Raw genomic sequence first — 23608 nt, forward strand, 5'->3', positions numbered from 1 at the left:
CCGTGGCATGTGGGATCTTCCCTGACCAGGGCTGGAACCTGTGTCCCCTGCACTGGCAGGCGGATTCTTAACTGCTGTGCCACCAGGGAAGCCCCTACGTTCACTTCTCAATGACAGTGGTAAACGGCAGCTCCCCCACTTGTGAAAGGGGCTAAAGATGAAAAGAGAAAACAGTTGTTAAAAGCACTGCCTGGGGTTACACAATTCCACAAGCTACCTGAGGGCCTAAGAAGGAAGGAATAGGGACACATATCAAAATCAGGAGCTAAACCTAGTCACCAGCCAGACCAGCAACTGGATAGGCAGGAGTTCCCATGACGGCGTCAGGACCTGATTGTAGGACCGATTCCACATCAGGTGGAGGCAACGTCCAAACGGATAAGGAGGGAGGTGCGGCCGTAATGGGGGAAAGGGGAGCAGAGAGGGAGGGAGAGACTGAGAGAGAGAGGGAGGGGGAGAGAACATAAGGCCCTTCCACTCACAATTCTGCAAACTTAAAAGTCCAAAACAGATTTGAGAAATGCTAAGAAAGATAGACTCTCAAATACAAAATTCAAGTATAGCTTTATTTTACATAAAAACAAAATTTTAAAGCATGACAAAAAATTTTAAGTATGAAGCTCAAAGAATCTTTTGCACAATTTTGAAAGAAAAGCAGGCACAAATGAAAAAGTATAAAATGCAAGTGGGCTTTGAAAAAACTGAGGTATTGGAAAAGAAACCATAATGTTTGAAATAGAAAGCTCAGTAAATGGCATACATTCCACGTTGGATACTTTCTAAAAGAGTGTTAGTAAATTGACAAATTTATGCAGGACATGTATGGCACAGGGAGATAAACAGATTAAAAATTAAGACAGAAAATTAAGAGCAGAAAATAATGGAATAGTTAAAAAAAAAAAAGAAACAGGTAGAAAGATTGCTGAAATTTTGAAAGAAAAGACCAAAATATATTCCAGGTTGTAGAGAACTAAAAGTTTTATATATTGCAGGAGGGATTATAAGTAGGACACTTTGAAAGCAATTTGGGGATACCTGCAATATTAAAGATGCACGTATCCTATGACCATGAAGTCCACTCTCAGATAAATACTCTAGCCCAGAGGAACACGTGTCCAGGGGCACAGTGCAGTTATACAAAGTTGTTAATTGCAACAGTGTTGTGATAGTAAACTAAATGTGGGTCATTAAGTGAATGGATAAATAAATTGTGTCATTTTCATTCACTACAGTGCTATATTAGAATTAGAGCTACTTGTCTCAACATGGAAAAAAATCTCAAAAACACAATACTAAAAATTAAGTATTTCCATTAATGCTATTATTTATAGTATTGTGAGTGTTGCTTATAAATACTAAAATCGCATGGGAATGATAAAAATCACATTCAGCTTAGTGTAACCTGGGGTGAATGAGAGGGAAGTTGTACATAGGGAGACATGAGTGTATTTAGATTTCATTACCTTAAAAGTAAAATCAAAGAGTAAGAAAGAAAAGAAGGAAGAAAGAGCTGTGTGCTCAGTGAGTTAGAATATGATAGAGTTGAGACTCTTGATACCATGTTGTTAAATTGCTTTTCAATTTCCACTCCCCACTATCAGTGAGTAAGTGTGTATCTGGAATTTACTGCAGGAGAGATTATAAGCACAGGAGTGTGGTTTTGAAAAAACACGTGACGATCTCTCTTTTGGCCCTAGGCCCTCCTGTTACTATCATGTCTCCTCTTTTCAATCAAGGTTCTGGTGAGACTAATCTTCAGTGCCGTGTTGACTTCTTTAATTCCCATTCCTCCCCAAGCTACTGGAATTTGTTTTCCAGCCAACACGACAATGAAACTGTTTTGCCAAGGTCTCCAGTAACTTTTTCTTTCTCTTTGACACTGGTAGTATTTAATGGTTTGGACTCATCTTTCCCTTCAATCTCTCCCTCACTTCCATGGCAGCTCCTCTTCTGGTTTCCTTTTGTCCTGTGCTGTTCTGCTCAGTCTCCTAGACCTTTCCTGCTGCTTCTGTGTAAACATACTGGTCTTCCTTCGGATTCTGACTTCAACCCTTTGACATTCTACACATCTGGGTTATCTTATCCAAACTCAAGACGTCCACTCTCTGTACACTGATGATTCCTAATTTTATGTCTTTATTCCAGATTTCCTCCAAATCCTTAAACCCTTAAGTACTATGTATACTATTTCCATCAGATGCCTCTTATGTACATCAAACTCAATATGTTTATTACTGAATATATTATAATTCAGTATATATGACCGTGTCCTCTATATTGATGTCATTTATCCTATTGCTTAAGCTAGAAACTCTTTCCCTGGCACATTGCTCTCCCTCACTTTCCATGTTCTAAAATCCTCCTCCTCTTCCCCCTCAGCTCCCTGTCCGTCCTTCCTTTTCTCCTCTCTCTTTCTTCTTCCCCTTTGCCCTAGTCTTTCTTTTTTTGTTTTGTTTTGTTTTTTGCGGTACGTGGGCCTCTCACTGCCGTGGCCTCTCCCGTTGCGGAGCACAGGCTCCGGACGCGCAGGCTCAGTGGCCATGGCTCACGGGCCCAGCCGCTCCGCGGCATGTGGGATCTTCCCGGACCGGGGCACGAACCCGTGTCCCCTGCATCGGCAGGCGGACTCTCAACCACTGCGCCACCAGGGAAGCCCCCTAGTCCGTCTTTTATAATATTTCTCGAATTTCTCTTCTGTGTAGAAAGTGCCATTGCTTCCAGCTTCCCCTCAGACTCTAGTCCTTGCTTCTCTGTCCTCCTCCGTTATAACATCAACAACCAAAGCAAATTCCTTAAAGCCTACTACTTTGTGAATTTTACTCTTGAAACAAATATTTGCATTTTACCATTTACTCCTGTGACTTTGGGCACAATACTGAACCTCCGTTTGCTTCAGTTTCCTCATCTGTAAAATGTGCATTATAATAGCACCTAAGCCATAAATGTTGTGAGAATTCAATCCAGGTATTTATGAAAAGACTCAGAGCAGTGACTGGCCTATGGCAAACATTATATGAGTATAAGCTTTATATATATTTCTTAGCTATCATTGTTTTCAATTACTGTCTATTGTTATTATAAAGTCTCTTATCTGTCTTCATTTTTCACTATTAGAGATTTTCTTTTCATATTCACTTATTAAGTAATATTAAAGTGGTTAGTCTTCTGAAAAAAACTAAGCAAGTTTTTCATGTATTTTTACAGGTAAAATTTTAATATGTAAAAGCTTTAAAATTCTCTTTACAAAGTTGAGTTTAATTTGCCAGGAAGGAGGAAAGATGTTTGTGGAGCAAAGGTGTTTGTGGAGAAACATGCCTAATAGCTTTATCAGCTGGAGCTGGCTTGGATCTAAAATATTTAGGAATTGTTGTGGCTTCGTTAAAGTAGCGCTAAAATTGGCAATCGTGAAGTTTTACACCATGGAACTTGGATAAATGCCACAAATCAAGACTAGCATAACACTATATAATTTTGCTTAATACCAGGACCCTTGTGAAGTTTGATGTAATGACAAACCACTTTATGGTGAATTTTAATATATGATGGGGGGTAAATTGTACCTGTAAGAGTTAATAGTTACTATATATATTAGAAGTCAATATAATAATTACCCTGATCTTGGGTGTGAGCACCATCATTCAATATCAGAGGAGGTCCATTTGTATCTTTTACACTGGTTCCTTTTTACGTTTATACAACGTGTGATTTTGAGTGATTAATGACCAAGTGAATTTTTTTAACCACCTTAAAAAGTAAAAGAAAAATAGTCTTTTTCAATAAAAAGGAAATATTTATTTAAAAGAGAAAATTTTCTCAAGTTTTAGAACCAAGTTAGGGCAAATTCAGAATTTAGAGTAATTCTTCAGTTTTACCTACAACATGCCAATGGGAAGAAAATTGTGTGAGAAACTATCTTATTAGGCTTCGGGTATTTGTTATGATTGTTATAATTCCCTATGGAAAAACTGTCTCATAAAATACACACTGCTTGCTCGGCTTTTTGTCACTCACCAGTGAAATAAACCACATGTAAGACCTTTATGAAACTGACTAGTTTGTGGGTTCCATTTCCTGTTGTGAGGGGTTAGATGTATCTCAAACTCACCGAAGTTCTCAAGATTGTTTTCATTCTTTCATGTAAACCAGTTTAGGTTTCAAATTCATATATTTCAAGTGAAACTGAAATCCTCTCTAATTTATCATTTCTATAATATGCAGTTCTGCTTCTGGTTGGGGGAAACAGTTTGAACAGTTATATAGATTTTACGATCATTTGCCTTAGGAGAAGTACTGTCTGAGGAGGGCTGACTCAATGACTAAACTCCCTGCCCCCCTTTAAAAAAGTCTGAATAAAGTCCTCTCGGTGTTGGGTGCTCACATTGCTTGAGGTATTATGCTGCTTAGAGCCCCACTTCTCATCCAGCCCAGGTGCAAGAATATAGCGTAGACGGAGGCCTGTCGTGGGGCAAGGTTGAGACCGAGCCTGCAGTTTGATAGGGGGCTTTCTCTAGAACCAGCCGTAAGGTTGGGTGGTAGAGCTGGAGAGCCCTTGCTGCACTGGGAGCCCATAAGCGATGGGTGGAGGAGATTCACTGGCTCCCAGTCAGGAGGCTTGGAGTGGGTGATGCTTCCCTTTACAGATCCTACAGCTGTCCTCGCCTACTTCCTCTCTCTCTTCTTATCAGAGCTGCTTTTTTTGTATGAGCTAATGTGATTTACCTTGTTCACATGGGGCCAGAACGTTCTAGGAATGCCTCTGTCTACAACTCCCTTTTCTCCCTATTCCCCTGGTTCTTAGTTTGTCTTGAGTGCCTCCTGGGGTCTCCTGGAGCCCAGATTTTCTAAAGTGTTCCCACTATCTAAATTGACTTACTCTCTTCTTCACCTTTCGTCCTGGCTCTCAACTAAGTTCTAGCTATCCAAGTGGTATACATTATGCAAATAAGATATTTGGGCTAATATATTTTGTTAATAGGTTTTGCTGACCTCAGATAATTGCCTATAGAAAAGACTTCAGGAGACCATTTGAGGGAATGGTGGGAATTTTAGACCAAGATGCAGGTCAGTGTGGGAGATATCTTATGAAGCTGAGACTGGAACTTGGTCAAAAATGCCTAAATTTTAGTTGTGTGTCATGACTCTAGCATGTCTACTCTTGACTAAAATTTAGAGCAATTATTGCCTTTGTCATGTCCTTTTTTCACAAGGATGATTAATTTCTTCAGGAATAAAATTTTCTTCTAACATTTGTAAAATAAAAAGTCGGTATGGGATTTCCCAGGAAATACAATTTAAGCACTTTAACTTCATCATTGTTGCTGAAGGAAATACAAATCCTCCCTATCTTGAAAACTAGGAAATTTTTGTTTATTAGATATGAAGTACTTGTTTATACCTATAATCATGTATTATAGTACATAGTCACATAAAGTATTTTTAGTTTTTAGTGCATTTTCAGGTACAATCTTGTTAAATATTTTTGAGACCTACAGGATTGGAATTATTATAAATATCTTGATTTTACGAATGAGGAAGTTGGTTTCGAGTAATAAACGGATTTTTCCCCGAGTAACACAGCTACTACGTATGACAACCGTGAGTTGATTTCAGGCCTCTGGATTTTAAAATACCATTTTATTTCCGCTCTGTCATATTCCCTCTTCAAACATATCGTAGAACCATTGTAGCTATTAGATCAATAGTTAGATATGGAGAATACTAGCCAGGTACATCGAAAATAACATTATAAAATCTTGTAATAAGATTGCATACCAATTTTTAGAACTGCTTTTCAATTATGTAGAATGTTTTTCAAATTCTCCACTTGTTACCAGAAAAGATTAAGTCAATTAAACTTGACTAAATTCGGTTTAGATATTGTGGAGGAAAAAATGAAACTTCTTTAATCTAAAATGTTTCTCTCTCTGCACACACACACACAGCCGTTGAAAGCATTTTTTTTTTTGTTTTCTATTTTTGCTGATAGTCTGATGATTTTACATGAATTGTTTAAAATGTATTGTGAAAAACATGTATTTCAGATTGTCTTTTGTCTGATTTGAATATTTGAAGAGCTAGTATCAAATAGAAATTGGCAATTAATTTATCTTCCATAAAACATACGAGAAACATTCAGAGATACTTAAGGCAATATGCAATTTAAATCTAGATGTAAATAAGAATTTCCTGATAAGGAGGGTTGATAGGTACTTAGATCTCACCAAAAGAGGTTGTGGAACTTCTTTTTTCTGGGATGTTTACTTCATGTGGCTTAGATGCAACCCCATGGTATTAGCAGGACCATGAATTTAACAATCTGATGTGAACCTGTAGTATTGTGACATTGCAATGGTTATCTTGCAGGTTTATTTAAATAATTGCTGTTATTTAGAAATGGCACAAAAAGAAGCACAACGTAATTTTGTCTTCTCTCACAAAAAATAAAAAGGGAAATATTTTTATTATTTTTAAGATATTGAGTGAATGGTGTCCTGTCATAACTAAAGCGGTAGTGGGAAAGATGCCTGTGGGTGCAAACAGGAAACATTAGTGATAAATGCTGTTACGTATGTTTTTCAGGTGCAGCTCCATGTCTGTTGATTCTAATTAGCACATTTTGTGCCTCAGCTAGTAGCTCCCCTTTAGCTCTGCTTGGAGAGTTTTTTTTTTTAGCTTCCATCCTGCTCGTACATACTGCCACCTCCTCCCTCTTTCTCTCGTTACAAATGTTACAACACAATCAGAAATTTCCTCTTTTCTTTCCTTCCTGCATTTCCAGCAGGTTCCCTTGCGTCAGAAGCAGAGAAGGAAAACTAAAGGTAATTAGATCTTTTGTTTCTTTATCCCGTTTGTGTGTGTGTGAGAGTCCTTTTCTCCTGGATGCCTTCTTTAGGATCTGATTTTTGTCTGTCTTAATGCTAGTATCAGAAGGTGGATGGCAGATTAATTTGGGGTTCTTTTGGATCGATTTTAAGAAATGACGGCATGCTGTTCGTTTGGGTTAATCCCCGTGGTATGTCAATAGAGCTTAGAAAGACTGGCACTGAGTCGGGGAAGTGGCCGTGTTTCTAGGTGGACATTAACCCTTTAGCATCTCTTGCATAACTACTGCTATTATTGTTGAAACGAGCTGTGTTAGTGCAGTGATGTGCCTGCCAGACTCATGATTTTCATGTTTTCAGCTTATTCCATTGAAGAATATTCTTAGACTAACACTTGCATGTGAGTCTCACTGTTTCCTTGATCATATCTTGTACCTTCTAAGCACCAAATGAATGGTTAAAAAGAAAATCGATAAATTACTTTCTTTTTGCATTTGCTTTGCGTAAATCTTGGTACAAAAATCCAACTTCCTGGAGGTAAACAGCGAACACATACATCAGGGTACGATGTTACCTACCTTTTCACATAATTGTTGCAGGTTTTTTCACGATGAGTCGGAGGAGGATATCATGTAAAGACCTGGGGCACGCTGACTGCCAAGGGTGGCTATGTAAGAAAAAGGAAAAAGGAACTTTCCTAGGCAACAAATGGAAAAAGTTCTGGGTGGTCCTGAAGGGATCATCACTGTACTGGTACAGCAATCAAATGGTGAGTCCACTGTCTTCCTCCTGTCCCAGGACGCTTTAACAAAGGGTGGGTCAAAGATCATTGTGGAGCAGGTGAACCCCATGGGAAAGATCGTTTTTATTTCTGGGACTTGGAACAGGGCAAAGAAACAAATAAGTTCTAGAAACTGTTTCTGTAGGTATGTAGGTTATTCTATTATACTTGATGGAGGAGAAAACCATCCTGCTTGACTAATCTTTGGTTGAAGAGGGGCATCCAAATATATATCCTTATTGAAGGAGGATTTCAGGGCCTATTAATGTTACTCTTCCATGGTCGATGCTAATCATTTCAGGATTTCCTTGGACAGCACTTGATATGGGAACTTGACATTGTTAAGATCTCTACTAAAAAAAAGGGACTCAACTTTAAGACCTATTGGGGTGTAAATTGATTCAGTGCACAGGAAGCTATTTTCTTTTCTCCTCCTTTATTATCTTTTTTTCCTCTGACCTTCTCTATTAGGTGGGTTGGTTTTGGAATCGCTAACCTGTGTGCCGGCATTGTGTCGGTGACTGTCATCTGTCGTTCTTTGGCATGTACAGTGAAGGCATTAAACTAATGATGCTTGGACAGCACTTGATAAGAAACCTGCCTCATTTATCCTGTAATAGGCACTTCACTTTTGTGGTCTGCTTTGCAGGCGAGTTTTCTGTTGGAAAGGGCTGCAAATAAAGTTTCTGTTAAAATGTGTACTGATCTTTCCTGGCTTGAAACATTCTGAAAACAACGATATTTGTCGAATACTGAGTAGAGACCTTTCACAAAGGAACTCTCTCCATGAACACCGAGTAGCCATTTGCTGATCTCAGGAGAGCCTGAGTTTCCCTTTGTGGTAGAGTGAAGGTCAGCAATGGATGTCCTTTAATCCATTAAGGGAAAATCATTTAAAAATTGACCACAAGCCAGAAAAATTCTTTTTACGTGATACCATTATTTTAAAATGACTTGTGTATGCCCATCTCTCAAGCAACAGAGCTTTAGGGCAAATAACTTTATAAATGTAAAATAAGTGCCCCGTGTAGTTTGTGGGTGAAATTTTTAGTCGATAAATTTACATTCACTGGCCACTAATCAAAAAGTTGTGTACCCACATAACCCAAGGCACCTGTCCTGTAAGGATTTGATTAAACTGGACCCAAATCCAATTCCAGTGCCCTGGAATAAGCATCCTCCCCTGTGCTTTTCTCTGTACTCCCCCTCCCCTGTCCCCTGTTCCCAAGCTTACAGATTTGGTTTCACCCAAAACATGGTACAAAATTCTTCACTGAGTTTTATAAAAATATATATTTTTGAGCTTTTGGCGAGTTTTAACAATTTTATCAAATATTTGGGAGCTTCACAAGAAAGAAGCACCTTGCAGAGTATGCAGTCTTCCACTATCTTCTTTTTCTCTCTTTTCTTCTCCCCTCCTGGATACGTTTACCATCTTGTCTAGCATGGGATAATTTTACCCAAATTAAGGCAAACTGGAGCTGGGGTCTCACCTTCTATCCTAAGGGATTTTTCCTGAACAAATACAGCTTCCTTCTTAACGAAGGTTAATTAATTATGGTTAATATAACTTTCTCCCTCTCGTTTATAATATTTTAGGCTCTTGCTTTTGGTTAGTTGTGCAAGTGATAGTTTGCATCTTCTATGAAATGAGAGGGCTTACCGATTTACCTTTTAATAGCTCTCTAGGAATTTTCCGAGGCTGTTGGAAGGATTGGGTGCTGATGGAGCATGACACATCTGTGGGAAGTAACAAAACTCAGATATAAGCATGGCATTAATTTTCTCATTCAGTCACATTATTCTGCACGTATGTTCTGGTACTGCTCCTGTCTTCATAGGATCGAGCCCCCTCGGAACCACACATACTTACAGATTTGGCTTATTTGGCTTCATAAGTTCATTTGGCTTAAGTTTCTCTTAGAAGAGCAATGAATTACCTATTTTAGGCATTAGGAATCTCACGTACTCGAATAGAATTAGATTAGCAACATTGAATGGAGAATAAATTGACTGTCATTTGGCCACAGAATGACTCTATTAAACTTGTGGTATATAACAGAAGGACCCTTTCAACTTCCTAATTCTATGACTCTGTGTTACAGAGGAATAATCTCTCCACACACACACACACACACACACACACACACACACACACACACGCGCGCACACACCCTGACATCTTAATTATATGTTTGTTTTGGGGAAAAAAGGCTACTCAGTGAATACTTAATTAACGGTCATAGTCCTGCTATCTGTGTGAATATCAACTGTGAAATAATTGCCGAACACATACCCTCAGGCTGAGAATATTTATTTACTTTCTGCCACTCAAGGAATTCAGATTCAACGGAGTAGCTCCCAAGGCACCAATGTCTTATGAACAAACTTCTGTTTCTTCTACCTTCCCTGTTCCCTATGCTTTCTCATATGGTAATGGAGCTGATAGCATCACAGCCAGAGCCACCTCTTATCGAATGCCTACCAAATGTCAAGGGAGAGTCAAGGTACCTTTCATACACACTCTTTTTAACTTCTCCAAAATACCCTCCAAGGTAGCAATTGTCAACACGTTTAGAAAGTTGGGAAGGCTGAGACTCATAGAACTTGTGTACATTCTTCAAGTGACCCAAGTCTTAAGGGGAGGGGGTACAATAGATCCTCTTTAGCCCCTTTGACTCTTCAGCCCCCGGTTGTTGTCATATGCCAACCTGACCCCATGCGGGGACCAGGATAAATGATGTGGTTCAACTCCCCTATTGTCTGTGTTCAATGGGGTTTGGAGAGAACAACTCTAGAAGTGAAACGTGGGGCCGTTCTTATGTGCAAGTACAAGTGAGCTCACGGGATCCCTTTGCTTGTCTCTCTTGTTCCCTGACACAACCCGAGGAGACATCTCCCTCACCTCTCTCAGCGTTTTGTCATTGTTGTTACCTAGTAACTGACGCATGGTGTACTGCCTTCTTCCATCACTCTTTGCTGCTTTAAAAAGTACTACGCAGATTTCCTTGAGAAAGGTCAAGTCCAGACACTCATCTACCATTTTTCACACCCCATATTATGTGCATAGAATGTGATGCAGCACACAAGAATTTATGCCATGTCTTACAAAACCGTATTCAAGTTGAACAGCCTTAAAAATCCAGGCTGTTTAAAATCCTGGATTGAAATCCACACAATTGTTTTCCTTTGCCTCTAGATAAAGTACCAATTCATTTCCTGGCTCCTGGGCGTCTCCTGACCTGTACCTGTCTTACTTCCCCAGCTTCCCCACCTCCACCCAAGCTTCAACTACACAACTGCTTTTAATTCCTTATTAATGTCCTATATGCCGGCTGTCTCTTTAAGCCTTTGCATATGCTGTTTTTCAGCTCAGCAAACTCTTTGCCTTCATGCTGTACAGTCTTTCTCCCACCCAATTCCATCAAGCTTATTCCTCCTCATAAGTCAAATTTTAGTTTAAATAGCGCATCCTCGAGGTGTTCTTACCTTTCCTCTGACCCAAATTAGTCTGCCTCTTCTTCTCCCATAGCAACCTATACTTATTACACTTATCTTCCTCTTTCGTACATGTTGTTAGACTTGCTGTTTTCCATAATTGATAATAATCTCTGTAGAGAGAGACCGTAGTATATCTTTAGCGCCTTAGGTAGTGTCTGATACTTCCTAGGTACTCAAGTAATATTTGTTGATTTCATAAATAAATCAGATTTAGGAATCATCAGCATTTACCTTACCCATGGGAATTTTGAGAAATGGGATGGTGAATAAGGACTGCTGTTTTTAAAAAAATTTTATTTTCTTTATTTTTATACAGCAGGTTCTTATTAGTCATCCATTTTATACACATCAGTGTATACATGTCAATCCCAATCTCCCAGTTCATCACACTACCACCCCCACCCCTCCACTTTCCCCCCTTGGTGTCCATACGTTTGCTCTCCCCATCTGTGTCTCTATTTCTGCCCTGCAAACCGGTTCATCTGTACCGTTTTTCTAGGTTCCACATACACGTGTTAATATACGATATTTGTTTTTCTCTTTCTGATTTATTTCACTCTGTATGACAGTCTCTAAATTCATCCACGTCTCTACAAATGACCCAATTTCGTTCCTTTTTTTGGCTGAGTAATATTCCATTGTATATATATACCACATCTTCTTTACCCATTCGTCTGTCAATGGGCATTTAGGTTGCTTCCATGACCTGGCTATTGTAAATAGCACAGCAGTGAACATTGGGGTGCATGTGTCTTTTTGAATTATGGTTTTCTCAGGGTATGTGCCCAGTAGTGGGATTGCTGGGTCATATGGTAGTTCTATTTTTAGTTTTTTGAGGAACCTCCCTACTGTTGATAGTGGCTGTATCAATTTACATTCCCAAAAACAGTGCAAGAGGGTTCCGTTTTCTCCACACCTTCTCCAGCATTTGTTGTTTGTAGATTTTCTGATGATGCCCATTCTAACTGGTGTGAGGTGACACCTCTTTGTAGTTTTGATTTGCACTTCTCTGATAATTAGTGGTGTTGAGCAGATTTTCATGTGCTTCTTGGCCATCTGTATGTCTTCTTTGCAGAAATGTCTATTTAGGTCGTCTGCCCAGTTTTGGACTGGATTGTTTGTTTTTTTAATATTGAGCTGCATGAGCTGTTTATATATTTTGGAGATTAATCCTTTATCCATTGATTCATTTGCAAATATTTTTTTCCCATTCTGAGGTTGTCTTTTCGTCTTGTTTGTAGTTTCCTTTGCTTTGCAAAAGCTTTGAAGTTTCATTAGGTCCCATTTGTTTATTTTTGTTTTTATTTCCATTACTCTAGGAGGTGGATCAAAAAAGATCTTGCTGTGATTTATGTCAGAGTGTTCTTCCTATGTTTTCCTCTAAGAGTTTTATAGTATCCAGTCTTACATTTAGTTCTCTAATCCATTTTTTTTTTTCTTTGTGGTACGTGGGCCTCTCACTGTTGTGGCCTCTCCCTTTGCGGAGCACAGGCTCCGGACGCGCAGGCTCAGCGGCCATGACTCACGGGCCCAGCCGCTCCACCGCATGTGGAATCCTCCCGGACTGGGGCACGAACCCACGTCCCCTGCATTGACAGGCGGACTCCCAGCCACTGCGCCACCAGGGAAGCCCCTCTAATCCATTTTGAGTTTATTTTTATATATGGTGTTAAGGAGTGTTCTAATTTCATTCTTTTACATGTAGCTGTCCAGTTTCCCCAGCACCACTTATTGAACAGACTGTCTTTTCTCCATTGCATATCATTGCCTACTTTGTCATAGATTAGTTGACCATAGGTGCATGGGTTTATCTCTGGGCTTTCTATCCTGTTCCATTGATCTACATTTCTGTTTTTGTGCCAGTACGATATCATCTTGATTACTGTAGCTTTGTAGTATAGTCTGAAGTCAGGGAGTCTGATTCCTCCGGCTCTGTTTCTTTCCCTTAAGACTGCTTTGGCTATTCAGGGTCTTTTGTGTCTCCATACAAATTTTAAGACTTTTTTGTTCTAGTTCTGTAAAAAATTCCATTGGTAATTTGATAGAGATTACATTGAATCTGTAAATTGCTTTGGGTAGTATAGTCATTTTCACAATATTGATTCTTCTAATCCAAGAACATGATATATCTCTCCAGCTGTTGGTATCATTTTTAATTTCTTTCAACAGTATCTTATAGTTTTCTGCATACAGGTCTATGGCTCCCTAAGTAGGTTTATTCCTAGGTATTTTATTCTTTTTGTTGCAATGGTAAATGGGAGTGTTTCCTTAATTTCTCTTTCAGATTTTTCATCATTAGTATATAGGAATGCAAGAGATTTCTGTGCATTAATTTTGTATCCTGCATCTTTACCAAATTCATTGATTAGCTCTAGTAGTTTTCTGGTCGCATCTTTAGGATTCTCTATGTATAGTATCATGTCATCTGCAAACAGTGACAGTTTTACTACTTCTTTTCCAATTTGCATTCCTTTTATTTCTTTTTCTTCTCTGATTGCTGTGGCTAGGACTTCCCAAACTGTGTTGAATTAGAGTGGTAAGAGTGGACATCCTTGTCTTGTTACTGATCTTAGAGGAAATGCTTTCAGTTTTTCACCATTGAGAACGATGTTTGCTGTGCATTTGTTGTATATGGCCTTTATTATGTTGAGGTAGGTTCCCTCTATGCCCACTTTCTGGAGAGTTTGATCATAAATGGGTGTTGAATTTTGTCGAAAGCTTTCTCTGCATCTATTGAGATGATCATATGGTTTTTCTCCTTCAGTTTGTTAATATGGTTTATCACATTGATTGATTTGCATATATTGAAGAATCCTTGCATTCCTGGGATAAATCCCACTTGGTCATGGTATATGATCCTTTTAATGTGTTGTTGGATTCTGTTTGCTAGCGTTTTGTTGAGGATTTTTGCATCTATATTCATCAGTGATATTGGGTCTTTTTTTGTAGTATCTTTGTCTGGTCTTGGTGTCAGGGTGATGGTGGCCTCATAGAATGAGTTTGGGAGTATTCCTTCCTCTGCAAGTTTTTGGAAGCGTTTGAGAAGGATGGGTGTTAGCTCTTCTCTAAATGTTTGATTGAATTCACCTGTGAAGCCATCTGGTCCTGGACTTTTGTTTGTTGGAAGATTTTTAATCACAGTTTCAATTTCGTTACTTGTGATTGATCTGTTCGTATTTTCTGTTTCTTCCTGGTTCAGTCTTGGAAGGTTATACCTTTCTAAGAATTTGTCCATTTCTGGGCTTCCCTGGTGGCGCAGTGGTTGAGAGTCTGTCTGCCGATGCAGGGGACACGGGTTCGTGCCCCGGTCTGGGAAGATCCCACACGCCGTGGAGCTGCTGGGCCCGTGAGCCATGGCTGCCGAGCCTGCGCATCCGGAGCCTGTGCTCTGCAATGGGAGATGCCACAACAGCGAGAGGCCCACATACCCCACCCCCCCAAAAAAAAAAGAATTTGTCCATTTCTTCCAGGTTGTCCATTTTATTGGCATAGAGTTGCTTGTAGTAGTCTCTTAGGATGCTTTGTATTTCTGCAGTGTCTGTTGTAACTTTTCATTTCTAATTTTATTGATTTGAGTCCTCTCCCTCTTTTTCTTGATGAGTCTGACTAATGGTTTATCAATTTTGTTTATCTTCTCAAAGAACCAGCTTTTACTTTTATCTTTGCTATTGTTCTCTTTGTTTCTGTTTCATTTATTTCTGCTGTGATCTTTATGATTTCTTTCCTTCTGCTAACTTTGGGTTTTGTTTGTTCTTCTTTCCTCTAGTTCCTTCTGGTGTAAGGTTAGATTGTTTATTTGAGATTTTTCTTGTTTCTTGAGGTAGGCTTGTATAGCTATAAACATCCCTCTTAGTACTGCTTTCGCTGCATCCCATAGGTTTTGGATTGTCATGTTTTCATTGTCATTTGTCTCCAGGTATTTTTTTATTTCCTCTTTGATTTCTTCAGTGATCTCTTGGTTATTTAGTAACGTATTGTTTAGCCTCCATGTGTTTTGTACTTTTTTTCCCCTGTAATTGATTTCTAATCTCACAGCATTGTGGTCAGAAAAGATGCTTGATATGATTTCTATTTTCTTAAATTTACTGAGGCTTGATTTGTGACCCAAGATAGATCACAATCTTGTGATCAAGATTTGTGATCTATCCTGGAGAATGTTCTGTGTGCATTTGAGAAAAAAGTGTAATCTGGTGTTTTTGGATGGAATGTCCTGTAAGTATCAATTAAATGTATCTGGTCTATTGTGTCATTTAAAGCTTGGTTTTCCTCGTTAATTTTCTGTTTGGATGATCTGTCCATTGGTGTAAGTGAGGTGTTAAGATCCCCCACTATTATTGTGTTACTGTCCATTTCCTCTTTTATAGCTGTTAGCAGTTGCCTTATGTATTGAGGTGCTCCTATGTTGGGTGCATATAGTAATTATAATTGTTATATCTTCTTCTTGGATTGATCCCTTGATCATTATGTAATGTCCTTCCTTGTCTCTTGTAACATTCTTTATTTTAAAATCTATTTTATCTGATATGAGTATTGCTACTGCAGCTTACTTTTGATTTCCATTTGCATGGAATATCTTTTTCCATCCCCTCACTTTCAGTCTGAATGTGTCCCTAGGTCTGAAGTGGGTGTCTTTTAGATAGCGTATATATGGATCTTGTTTTTGTATCCATTCAACAAGCCTGTGTCTTTTGGTTGGAGCATTTAATGCATTCACATTTAAGGTAATTATCGATACGTATGTTCCTATGACCATTTTCTTAACTGTTTTGGGTTTGTTTTTGTAGGTCCTTGTCTCCTCTTGTGTTTCCCACTTAGAGAAGTTCCTTTAGCATTTGTTGTAGAACTGGTTTGGTGGTGCTGAATTCTCTTAGCTTCGCTTGTCTGTAAAGCTTTTGATTTCTCCATCGAATCTGAATGAGATCCTTGCAAGTAGAGTAATCTTGGTTGTAGGTTCTTCCCTTTCATCACTTTAAGTATTTCGTGCCACTCCCTTCTGGCTTGTAGAGTTTCTGCTGAGAAATCAGCTGTTATGGGAATTCCCTTGTATGTTTTTTGTCGTTTTTCCCTTCCTGCTTTCAATAATTTTTCTTTTTCTTTAATTTTTGCTAATTTGATTACTATGTGTCTCGGCATGTTTCTCCTTGGGTTTATCCTGTATGGCACTCGCTGTGCTTCCTGGACTTGGATGGCTGTTTTCTTTCCAATGTTAGAGAAGTTTTCAACTATAATCTCTTCAAATTTTTTCTCAGACCCTTTCTTTTTCTCTTCTCCTTCTGGGACCCCTGTAATGTGAATGTTGTTGCGTTTAATGTTGTCCCAGAGGTCTCTTAGGCTGTCTTCATTTCCTTTCATTCTTTTTTCTTTATTCTGTTCCACAGCAGTGAATTCCACCATTCTGTCTTCCAGGTCATGTATCCATTCTTCTCCCTCAGTTATTCTGCTATTGATTCCTTCTAGTGTATTTTTCATTTCAGTTATTGTATTGTTCATCTCTGTTTGTTTGTTCTTTAATTCTTCTAGATCTTTGTTAAACATTTCTTGCAACTTCTCAATCTTTGCCTCCATTTTTTTTCTGAGGTCCTGGATCATCTTCACTATCATTATTCTGAATTATTTTTCTGGAAGGTTGCCTATCTCCACTTCATTTAGTTGTTTTTCTGTGGTTTTATCTTATTCCTTCATCTGGTACATAGCCCTCTGACTTTTCATCTTGTCTATCTTTCTGTGAATGTGGTTCCTGTTCCACAGGCTGCAGGATTGTAGTTCTTGCTTCTGCTGTCTGCCCTCTGGTGGATGAGGCTATCTAAGAGGCTTGTGCAAGCTTCCTGATGGGAGGGACTGGTGGTGGGTAGAGCTGGCTGTTGCTTTGGTGGGCAGAGCTCAGTAAAACTTTAATCCACTTGTCTGCTGATGGGTGGGGCTGGGTTCCCTCCCTGTTGGTTGTTTGGCCTGAGGCGACGCAACACTGGAGCCTACCCAGGCTCTTTGGTGGGGCTAATGGCAGAGTCTGGGAGGGGTCATGCCATGGAGTACTTCCTGGAACTTCTGCTGCCAGTGTCCTTGTCCTCACAGTAACACACATCCACCCTCTGCCTCTGTAGGAGACCCTCCAACACTAGCAGGCAGGTCTGGTTCAGTCTCCCTTGGGGTCACTGCTCTTTCCCCTGGGTCCTGATGAGCACACTACTTTGTGTGTGCCCTCCAAGAATGGAGCCTCTGCTTCCTGCAGTCCTGTCGAAGTCCTGCAATCAAATCCCACTAGCCTTCAAAGTCTGATTCTCTAGGAATTCCTCCTCCCGTTCCCGGACCCCCATATTGGAAAGCCTGATGTGGGGCTCAGAACCTTCACCCCAGTGGGTGGACCTCTGTGGTATAAGTGTTCTCCAGTTTGTGAGTCACCCAGCAGTTATGGGACTTGACTTCATTGTGATTGTGCCCCTCCTACCGTCTCATTGTGGCTTCTCCTTTGTCTTTGGATGTGAGTATCTTTTTGGTGGGTTCCAGTGTCTTCCCGTCGATGATTGTTCAGGAGTTAATTGTGATTCTCGTGTTCCTGCAAAGGGAGTGAGAGCACGTCCTTCTACTCTACCATCTTGAACCAATCTCCCCTGTCTTTCTCAGAGTCGAATGAAGGAGTTTTCAAATTATATGGAGGGGAAAAAAAATCTGTTTTAAAATTATGTGGACTACTTACTGTCTTCCTTCTTCAATCCCTCGTATCACACAGCACAATCCTTGGTATGATTTGCTAAATTCTTGTTAGAGTGAAGGTATCTTATTTTGTCGTTGTTTTTTACATTCAGGCAACAAATGGGTTGGGGATTGTTCCCATTAAGCAGGTGAAGATGATACTTCCAGTTCTCTAGTGAAAGATCATCTTTTTCAGCAAGAGACAGTTATAACCAGTGAGTCTTACAGAAGCTCAAGACCTTCTCCCTTTTTTTTTTTTGCGGTACGTGGGCCTCTCACTGTTGTGGCCCCTCCCGCCGCGGAGCACAGGCTCCGGACGCGCAGGCCCAGCGGCCATGGCTCACGGGCCCAGCCGCTCCGCGGCACGTGGGATCCTCCCGGACCGGGGCACGAATCCACGCCCCCTGCATCGGCAGGAGGACTCCCAACCACTGCGCCACCAGGGAAGCCCCCTTCTCCCTTTTAAGATCTGAATGCCAGAAGAATCTACCGTAAACTGGGTGGATTAAATAACAGTTTTTTTTCCCCTCACAGTTCTGAAGGCTTGGAAGTCCCAAGGTTAGGGTGCCAGCATGGTTGATCCTAGTGAGGGCTCTCTTCTTGGATTGCAGACTTTGTCTCAGTGCCAGAGAATGCCCCAGGACTGCTTTTGCTGGAAAATAATTTTCCAGCAAAACTATGTCTCTTTTAAAAATAGTCACGTATAGTCACGTCTATTCTTAAAAATACAGGAAAAGGTCCAATTTGAGATTTGCTAGAAGGGCTCCACGGTCCCAAATAGGTCCCACACAGCAGTTCCCATTTTGCTAACATCTTATCAGAGTTTATTTTATTAGGTTCTTTCTAGCCATGGCCTCTGGCTGAAGACAAGGGTTCATTCATCCAGATCACCAGGCTGGGGGCAGAAACGTTGAAATAGAAAAAGGTTTCCCAGGGAATTCCCTCCACTCTAGCATTTCGCCTGGATTTCAGGCACAGCTGGAGACTGATGTTTGGGATCAATATCTTCTCTCTGGAGAAGGAGAAGCAAAGTTCTGAATTATTGTTTTCCTTCAGGCATGTTGCTACGAAATAGTGACAGTATAGGTCCTTAAGATGTGATTACTTATTTGTTAAAAGTATCTTATATCTTTCAGTTTTTAGATTTCCCTCTTTTGCTATAACTTCTTATTTTTCTTTTCTAAGAATTCTTAATTAAAATTCAGCGTAGTTCCTTGGGAAATATATTGTGGATTTTATTTATACCCAAGACCAATCATATAGTAAATATCATATATATTATTATGTTATACAACCCACTTAAAATCAGTGAGGTTCTTAAATATTTCTACTCAAGGAGCATTTACTCATCTTAGTGGTGTATTTTCTTACTTTATCCAAGAGCACATGTGTGCGATCAAAATACATCAAGGGAACAAATGCATTATGCTGGTACACAGCTTGGAGGCATTGCCTGAACAATTTAGGCTTTAATTACAAAGCACAGTTTAATATTAGTTACAGATAACAGATATTAAAAGTCTCTTCTTAAGTGAGCCCAACATGAAAAGTTTATCATCCATCCATCCGTTCATCCACCTACCCACCCACCTACATATACTTCCACCAGTATTTATCGAGAACTTAAAAATAATTTGGGCTAACTGTTGTAAACGTAGGATTAAAAATAAATGAGAGACTACAGTTCTCTCTTAAGAACTTATAAGACTGGTGGAGAGGAGAAGACCTATGTAAGTGACATGTTCAAAGAAAAGTTGGTGAAAAATATGGCTCTGAGATTGAGCAATACAGATGAATTCTGGAAATTCCAGGGGTAAGGAAAATATTTTGGGTCGAATGTGAGAGAGTTCTGCCAAGCAACTTTTATTCCTGGAAGATTCTTTCTCCTTTCTACCTAGGAAGGTGTGTTTTTTCTTTTCTTATCATTTTCCAAAGCTGCATCATTTCCTTGGTCAAAGAGGCCAGCCTTCTTTACTAGATAAACATAATTTTCACCAATCAAAAAACATTATTCCTGTGGGTTGCAGTGGATGTAGAAAGTCTTCATGGAGAAGATTCTCTTAAGATCAGCCTTGGAAGGCAGGTTTTTTTTTTTTTTTTTTTTTTTTAAGGATAGAGGGTAGTGTGTGGGCATTCCTGTCTGGGGACTAATGTGAACAAAGGAATGAAAATATATATGAGCTGTGCCAACCCATTGTTTTAGGTATTATATTGAATTCTCATAATAACCTGGCAAGATAGATTGTATTATTCCCATTTTTCAAGGGAGTTTAATGAAGCTCAGGGAATTTAAGTAATTTGCTCAAAGTTGCATAAAGAGTATATGGCAGGGCTGGGATTAAAAACAAGATCCACCAACACCAAAGCCAGGCTATTTCCTGGGCTGCACGGCTTCTCCATTTAGAGGTGAGCCAGGGCTGGTAAATGGGGTCTCAAATGCACAGGGCAGGAATGTGGATTTGATCCAGTAGGCAGTAGGGAGCCACTGCAGATTCTTGAGTCTGAAGTTGATCTCATGAAATTGGAATGTGAAAATACTAACCAAGCAGTAATAAAGGGGATGTATTGGAGAATAAAGGAGTTTTCAGAGGGTCAGTTAAGAGATGGTGACAGAATGCAAGTATTGAGACATGAACTCCTAGAGTAGAGGGGAAACTGAAAATCTGGGACACACTACGCAATATGAAAGGGCGAGGTATGTTGAGCACTTGATATAGGACACAAAACATTTGAAGCTAAAATAAGAATGACTCCAAGTTTTGGAGCCTGGGGAGACTGGGAAAATAATATGAAAATTGAGGAAGGACAAGTTCGTGGCTAAAAATGTGGAGTTCCATTTAGATTCAATGTCATTGACTTTTCTGGTCTATTTTAGCTTTGTACACTCTTTCTTTGGATAAAATTACTAGAAAGCCATGTTCTTTAGTAGTGAAGTAACCATTTATTGATGCCATTTGTGCTATTGCATCAGTGGTTCAAGGGAGCCCAGTGGTTCAAGGGAACCCTGGGTCTCTTATAGAAAAGGTGAATCACCAACTCTTTATTTCATAAAAAACTTTTGGTAAACTGGTGAGGTTTGTGGGTTACTATGTAGTTTAATACATATTATGCAGACTTTTCAGTTCTTTGAGAATCCAACCTGCCTGCCCTAATGTGATTGTCTTTCCTCCTCACCATCTGAATGATTCCACGTGTCTGCAGATTCAAGTAACCGGGACTATATCAGATGTTTTTAGTATTTAGCTGTATATGCAGGTCATGCGAATTTTGGAGAGTCTTAGATTTGGAAGGGATTTTTCTTGGAATCAGTTTTATGAGAATCTCTATAGAAAAAACCTAATCAGTTTTTAGATTAAACTGAATATACGTTTGCAGAAAATGTTACTTGAAAGCCAGAATTTCTCTTTTCATGAGACAACTGTTCTAAAAGTTTCAGTAAATATAGAGCACCTTTTTTTTTTCAGCATAAGAAAAATAAGAAATGGGTTAATTCTCCCTTTGAAAGAGACATTTAAGTTTTCTTAATTTTCATTATTAATCACCTATCAGCATAGATTTTGGGAAAAGTGTCTCAGCAAGTTTAGCATAGGTTGAAAAAAAAATCTGGGACTTCCCTGGTGGTGCAGTGATTAAGAATTCGCCTGCCAACACAGGGGACACGGGTTTGAACCCTGCTCCGGGAAGATCCCACATGCCATGGAGCAACTAAGCCCTTGAGCCACAACTACTGAAGCCCACGCGCCTAGAGCACGTGCTCTGCAACAAGAGAAACCACCACAATGAGAAGCCAGCGCACCGCAACGAAGAGTGGCCCCCGCTCGCCACAACTAGAGAAAGCTGGCGCACAACAACTAAGACCCAATGCAGCCAAAAACTAAATAAAATTAATAATTAAAAAAGTAGATTAAATAAAAAGAATCTGTAGGAATTTATAGTGCAATCAGAGCTTATTATATTCTTGTTTTCTTTTCCCATTATAATGGAAACACCTGAGGGTGTATTCTTTCCCTCTCAGGTTTAAACTGTGTCCCTAGAGCCTGGAACCAGTAGGCACAGGGTAGGCACCAGTCCTTTTTTGAGAAAATTGCTTATTACATTACTTAATTATCAATTAATTATATAAGTCAATTAATCAAAGCATTTCGAACACCTAATATATTCTGAGAGTTCTACAAAATGAGGTGCTTTATGAATTATGGGCTTCTAATGTGTTTGATATCCATATTCATTGTTTCGGCTAACAACCAGCTTCTGTGTGCATCCCGAACAAAATTCCAATATTTAGAAAAGTTTCTTCAGTGAAGACAATTCAAACCAATTAAGTAAAACTGATAAACTCTTTGCCAATCTGTGTTTCTAGAGTTTGTATGGGAAAGGAATATGAGAAAGTGAAATGATGACAGATCCACACAGGGCAAAAGATGTTTCAGCAGCTGTAAGTGAGCAGTTTACTTCAAGATGACCACACGGGTGAAAGGGGTAAATGGGACAGTTTAGGTACCACTTGAAAACCTGAACATAGGAATTATTGAGGACTTTTTGAATTCTGATACTTCCCTCATAATTTCAGGTGAGTGAAAAGATCTTTAAAATGGATGTTTTTTTTAAAAAATTGGAGTATAGTTGCTTTACACTGCCATGTCAGTTTCTGCTCTACAACAAAGAAAACTATCCATATGTATACATATCCCCTCTTTTTTGGATTTCCTTCCCATTTGGGTCACCACAGAGCACCGAGTACAGTTCCCTGTGCTATACAGTAGGTTTTCATTAGTTATATATTTTATACATAGGGGTGTATATATGTCAATCCCGATCTTCCAATTCATCCCACCTGCCCCGCCCACTCCGGTTTTCTCCCTTGGTATCCTTATGTTGTTCTCTATATCTGTGTCTCTATTTCTGCTTTGCAAATAATATCATCTATACCATTTTTCTAGATTCCACATATATGCCTTAATATATGATATTTGTTTTTCTCTTTCTGACTTACTTCACTCTGTATGACAGTCTCTAGGTCCATCCACATCTCTGCAAATGACACAATTTCGTTCCTTTTTTAGGGCTGAATAATATTCCATTGGATATATGTATCATATCTTCTTTATCCATTCCTCTGTTGATGGACATTTAGGTTGCTTCCATGCCCTGGATATTGTAAATAGTGCTGCAATGAACATTGAGGTGCATGTATCTTTTTGAATTATGGTTTTCCCTGGGTATATGTCCCGGAGTTGGATTGCTGGGTCATATGGTAGTTCTATTTTTAGTTTTTTAAGGAACCTCCATGCTGTTCTCCATAGTGGCTGTATCAATTTACGTTCTCACCAACAGTGCAAGAGGGTGCCCTTTTCTCCACACCCTCTCCAGCATTTATCGTTTGTAGATTTTTTGATGATGGCCATTCTGACCAGTGTGAGGTGATACCTCATTGTAGTATGTTTGGTTTTGGCTTAATTTATTTGTTGTTTATGATGTTATCACCATGTCCTAACATTTATTTTCCTTGGTAGGTTCCAGAATGTATTTCTAAAATAATGGTTCCCCACCCATATCTTTATGACCAGGGCAGTCAATAGCTGAGGCAGGCTTTTTTTTATTAATAACTTCTTGTTGCTAAATTCACACAGTGTGGGAACAATTGCTTATGTTGCCAATATTATTTTCCTTTCAATTCTTCCCAAACTTTGCAAAAGCAGTTGTGAAACACCAAGGCTGTGAAATGTTTCATTTGCTGTCTTGTTCTCATGAGGCTGTGGTATGCTCGGGCACTGCTGATTTGGAAGAGAACGCCAGGGTTAATGACATAGGTTGG

At 39.4% G+C, this 23608-nt stretch overlaps 2 protein-coding genes across 3 annotated transcripts in view; one reads left to right on the forward strand and one right to left on the reverse strand.

Annotated features, from left to right (window-relative positions):
* IPCEF1 (interaction protein for cytohesin exchange factors 1) overlaps window positions 1-23608 on the forward strand; it is a 183075-nt gene that overhangs the window by 94743 nt on the left and 64724 nt on the right. For both annotated transcript variants that reach the window (XM_067701721.1, XM_067701722.1), the window contains 2 exons: window positions 6779-6818; window positions 7421-7590. In XM_067701721.1, the coding sequence (XP_067557822.1) occupies window positions 6779-6818; window positions 7421-7590 (210 nt within the window). The remainder of the gene's footprint in view (window positions 1-6778; window positions 6819-7420; window positions 7591-23608) is intronic.
* The window catches only part of OPRM1 (opioid receptor mu 1), a 160323-nt gene continuing 144164 nt past the window's right edge, over window positions 7450-23608 (reverse strand). The window contains exon 4 of the mRNA XM_067701725.1: window positions 7450-7488. Coding sequence (XP_067557826.1) covers window positions 7450-7488 — 39 coding nt within the window. The remainder of the gene's footprint in view (window positions 7489-23608) is intronic.

Source organism: Pseudorca crassidens, chromosome 13 (genome assembly GCF_039906515.1).
Source record: "Pseudorca crassidens isolate mPseCra1 chromosome 13, mPseCra1.hap1, whole genome shotgun sequence".
Taxonomy (NCBI): domain Eukaryota; kingdom Metazoa; phylum Chordata; class Mammalia; order Artiodactyla; family Delphinidae; genus Pseudorca; species Pseudorca crassidens.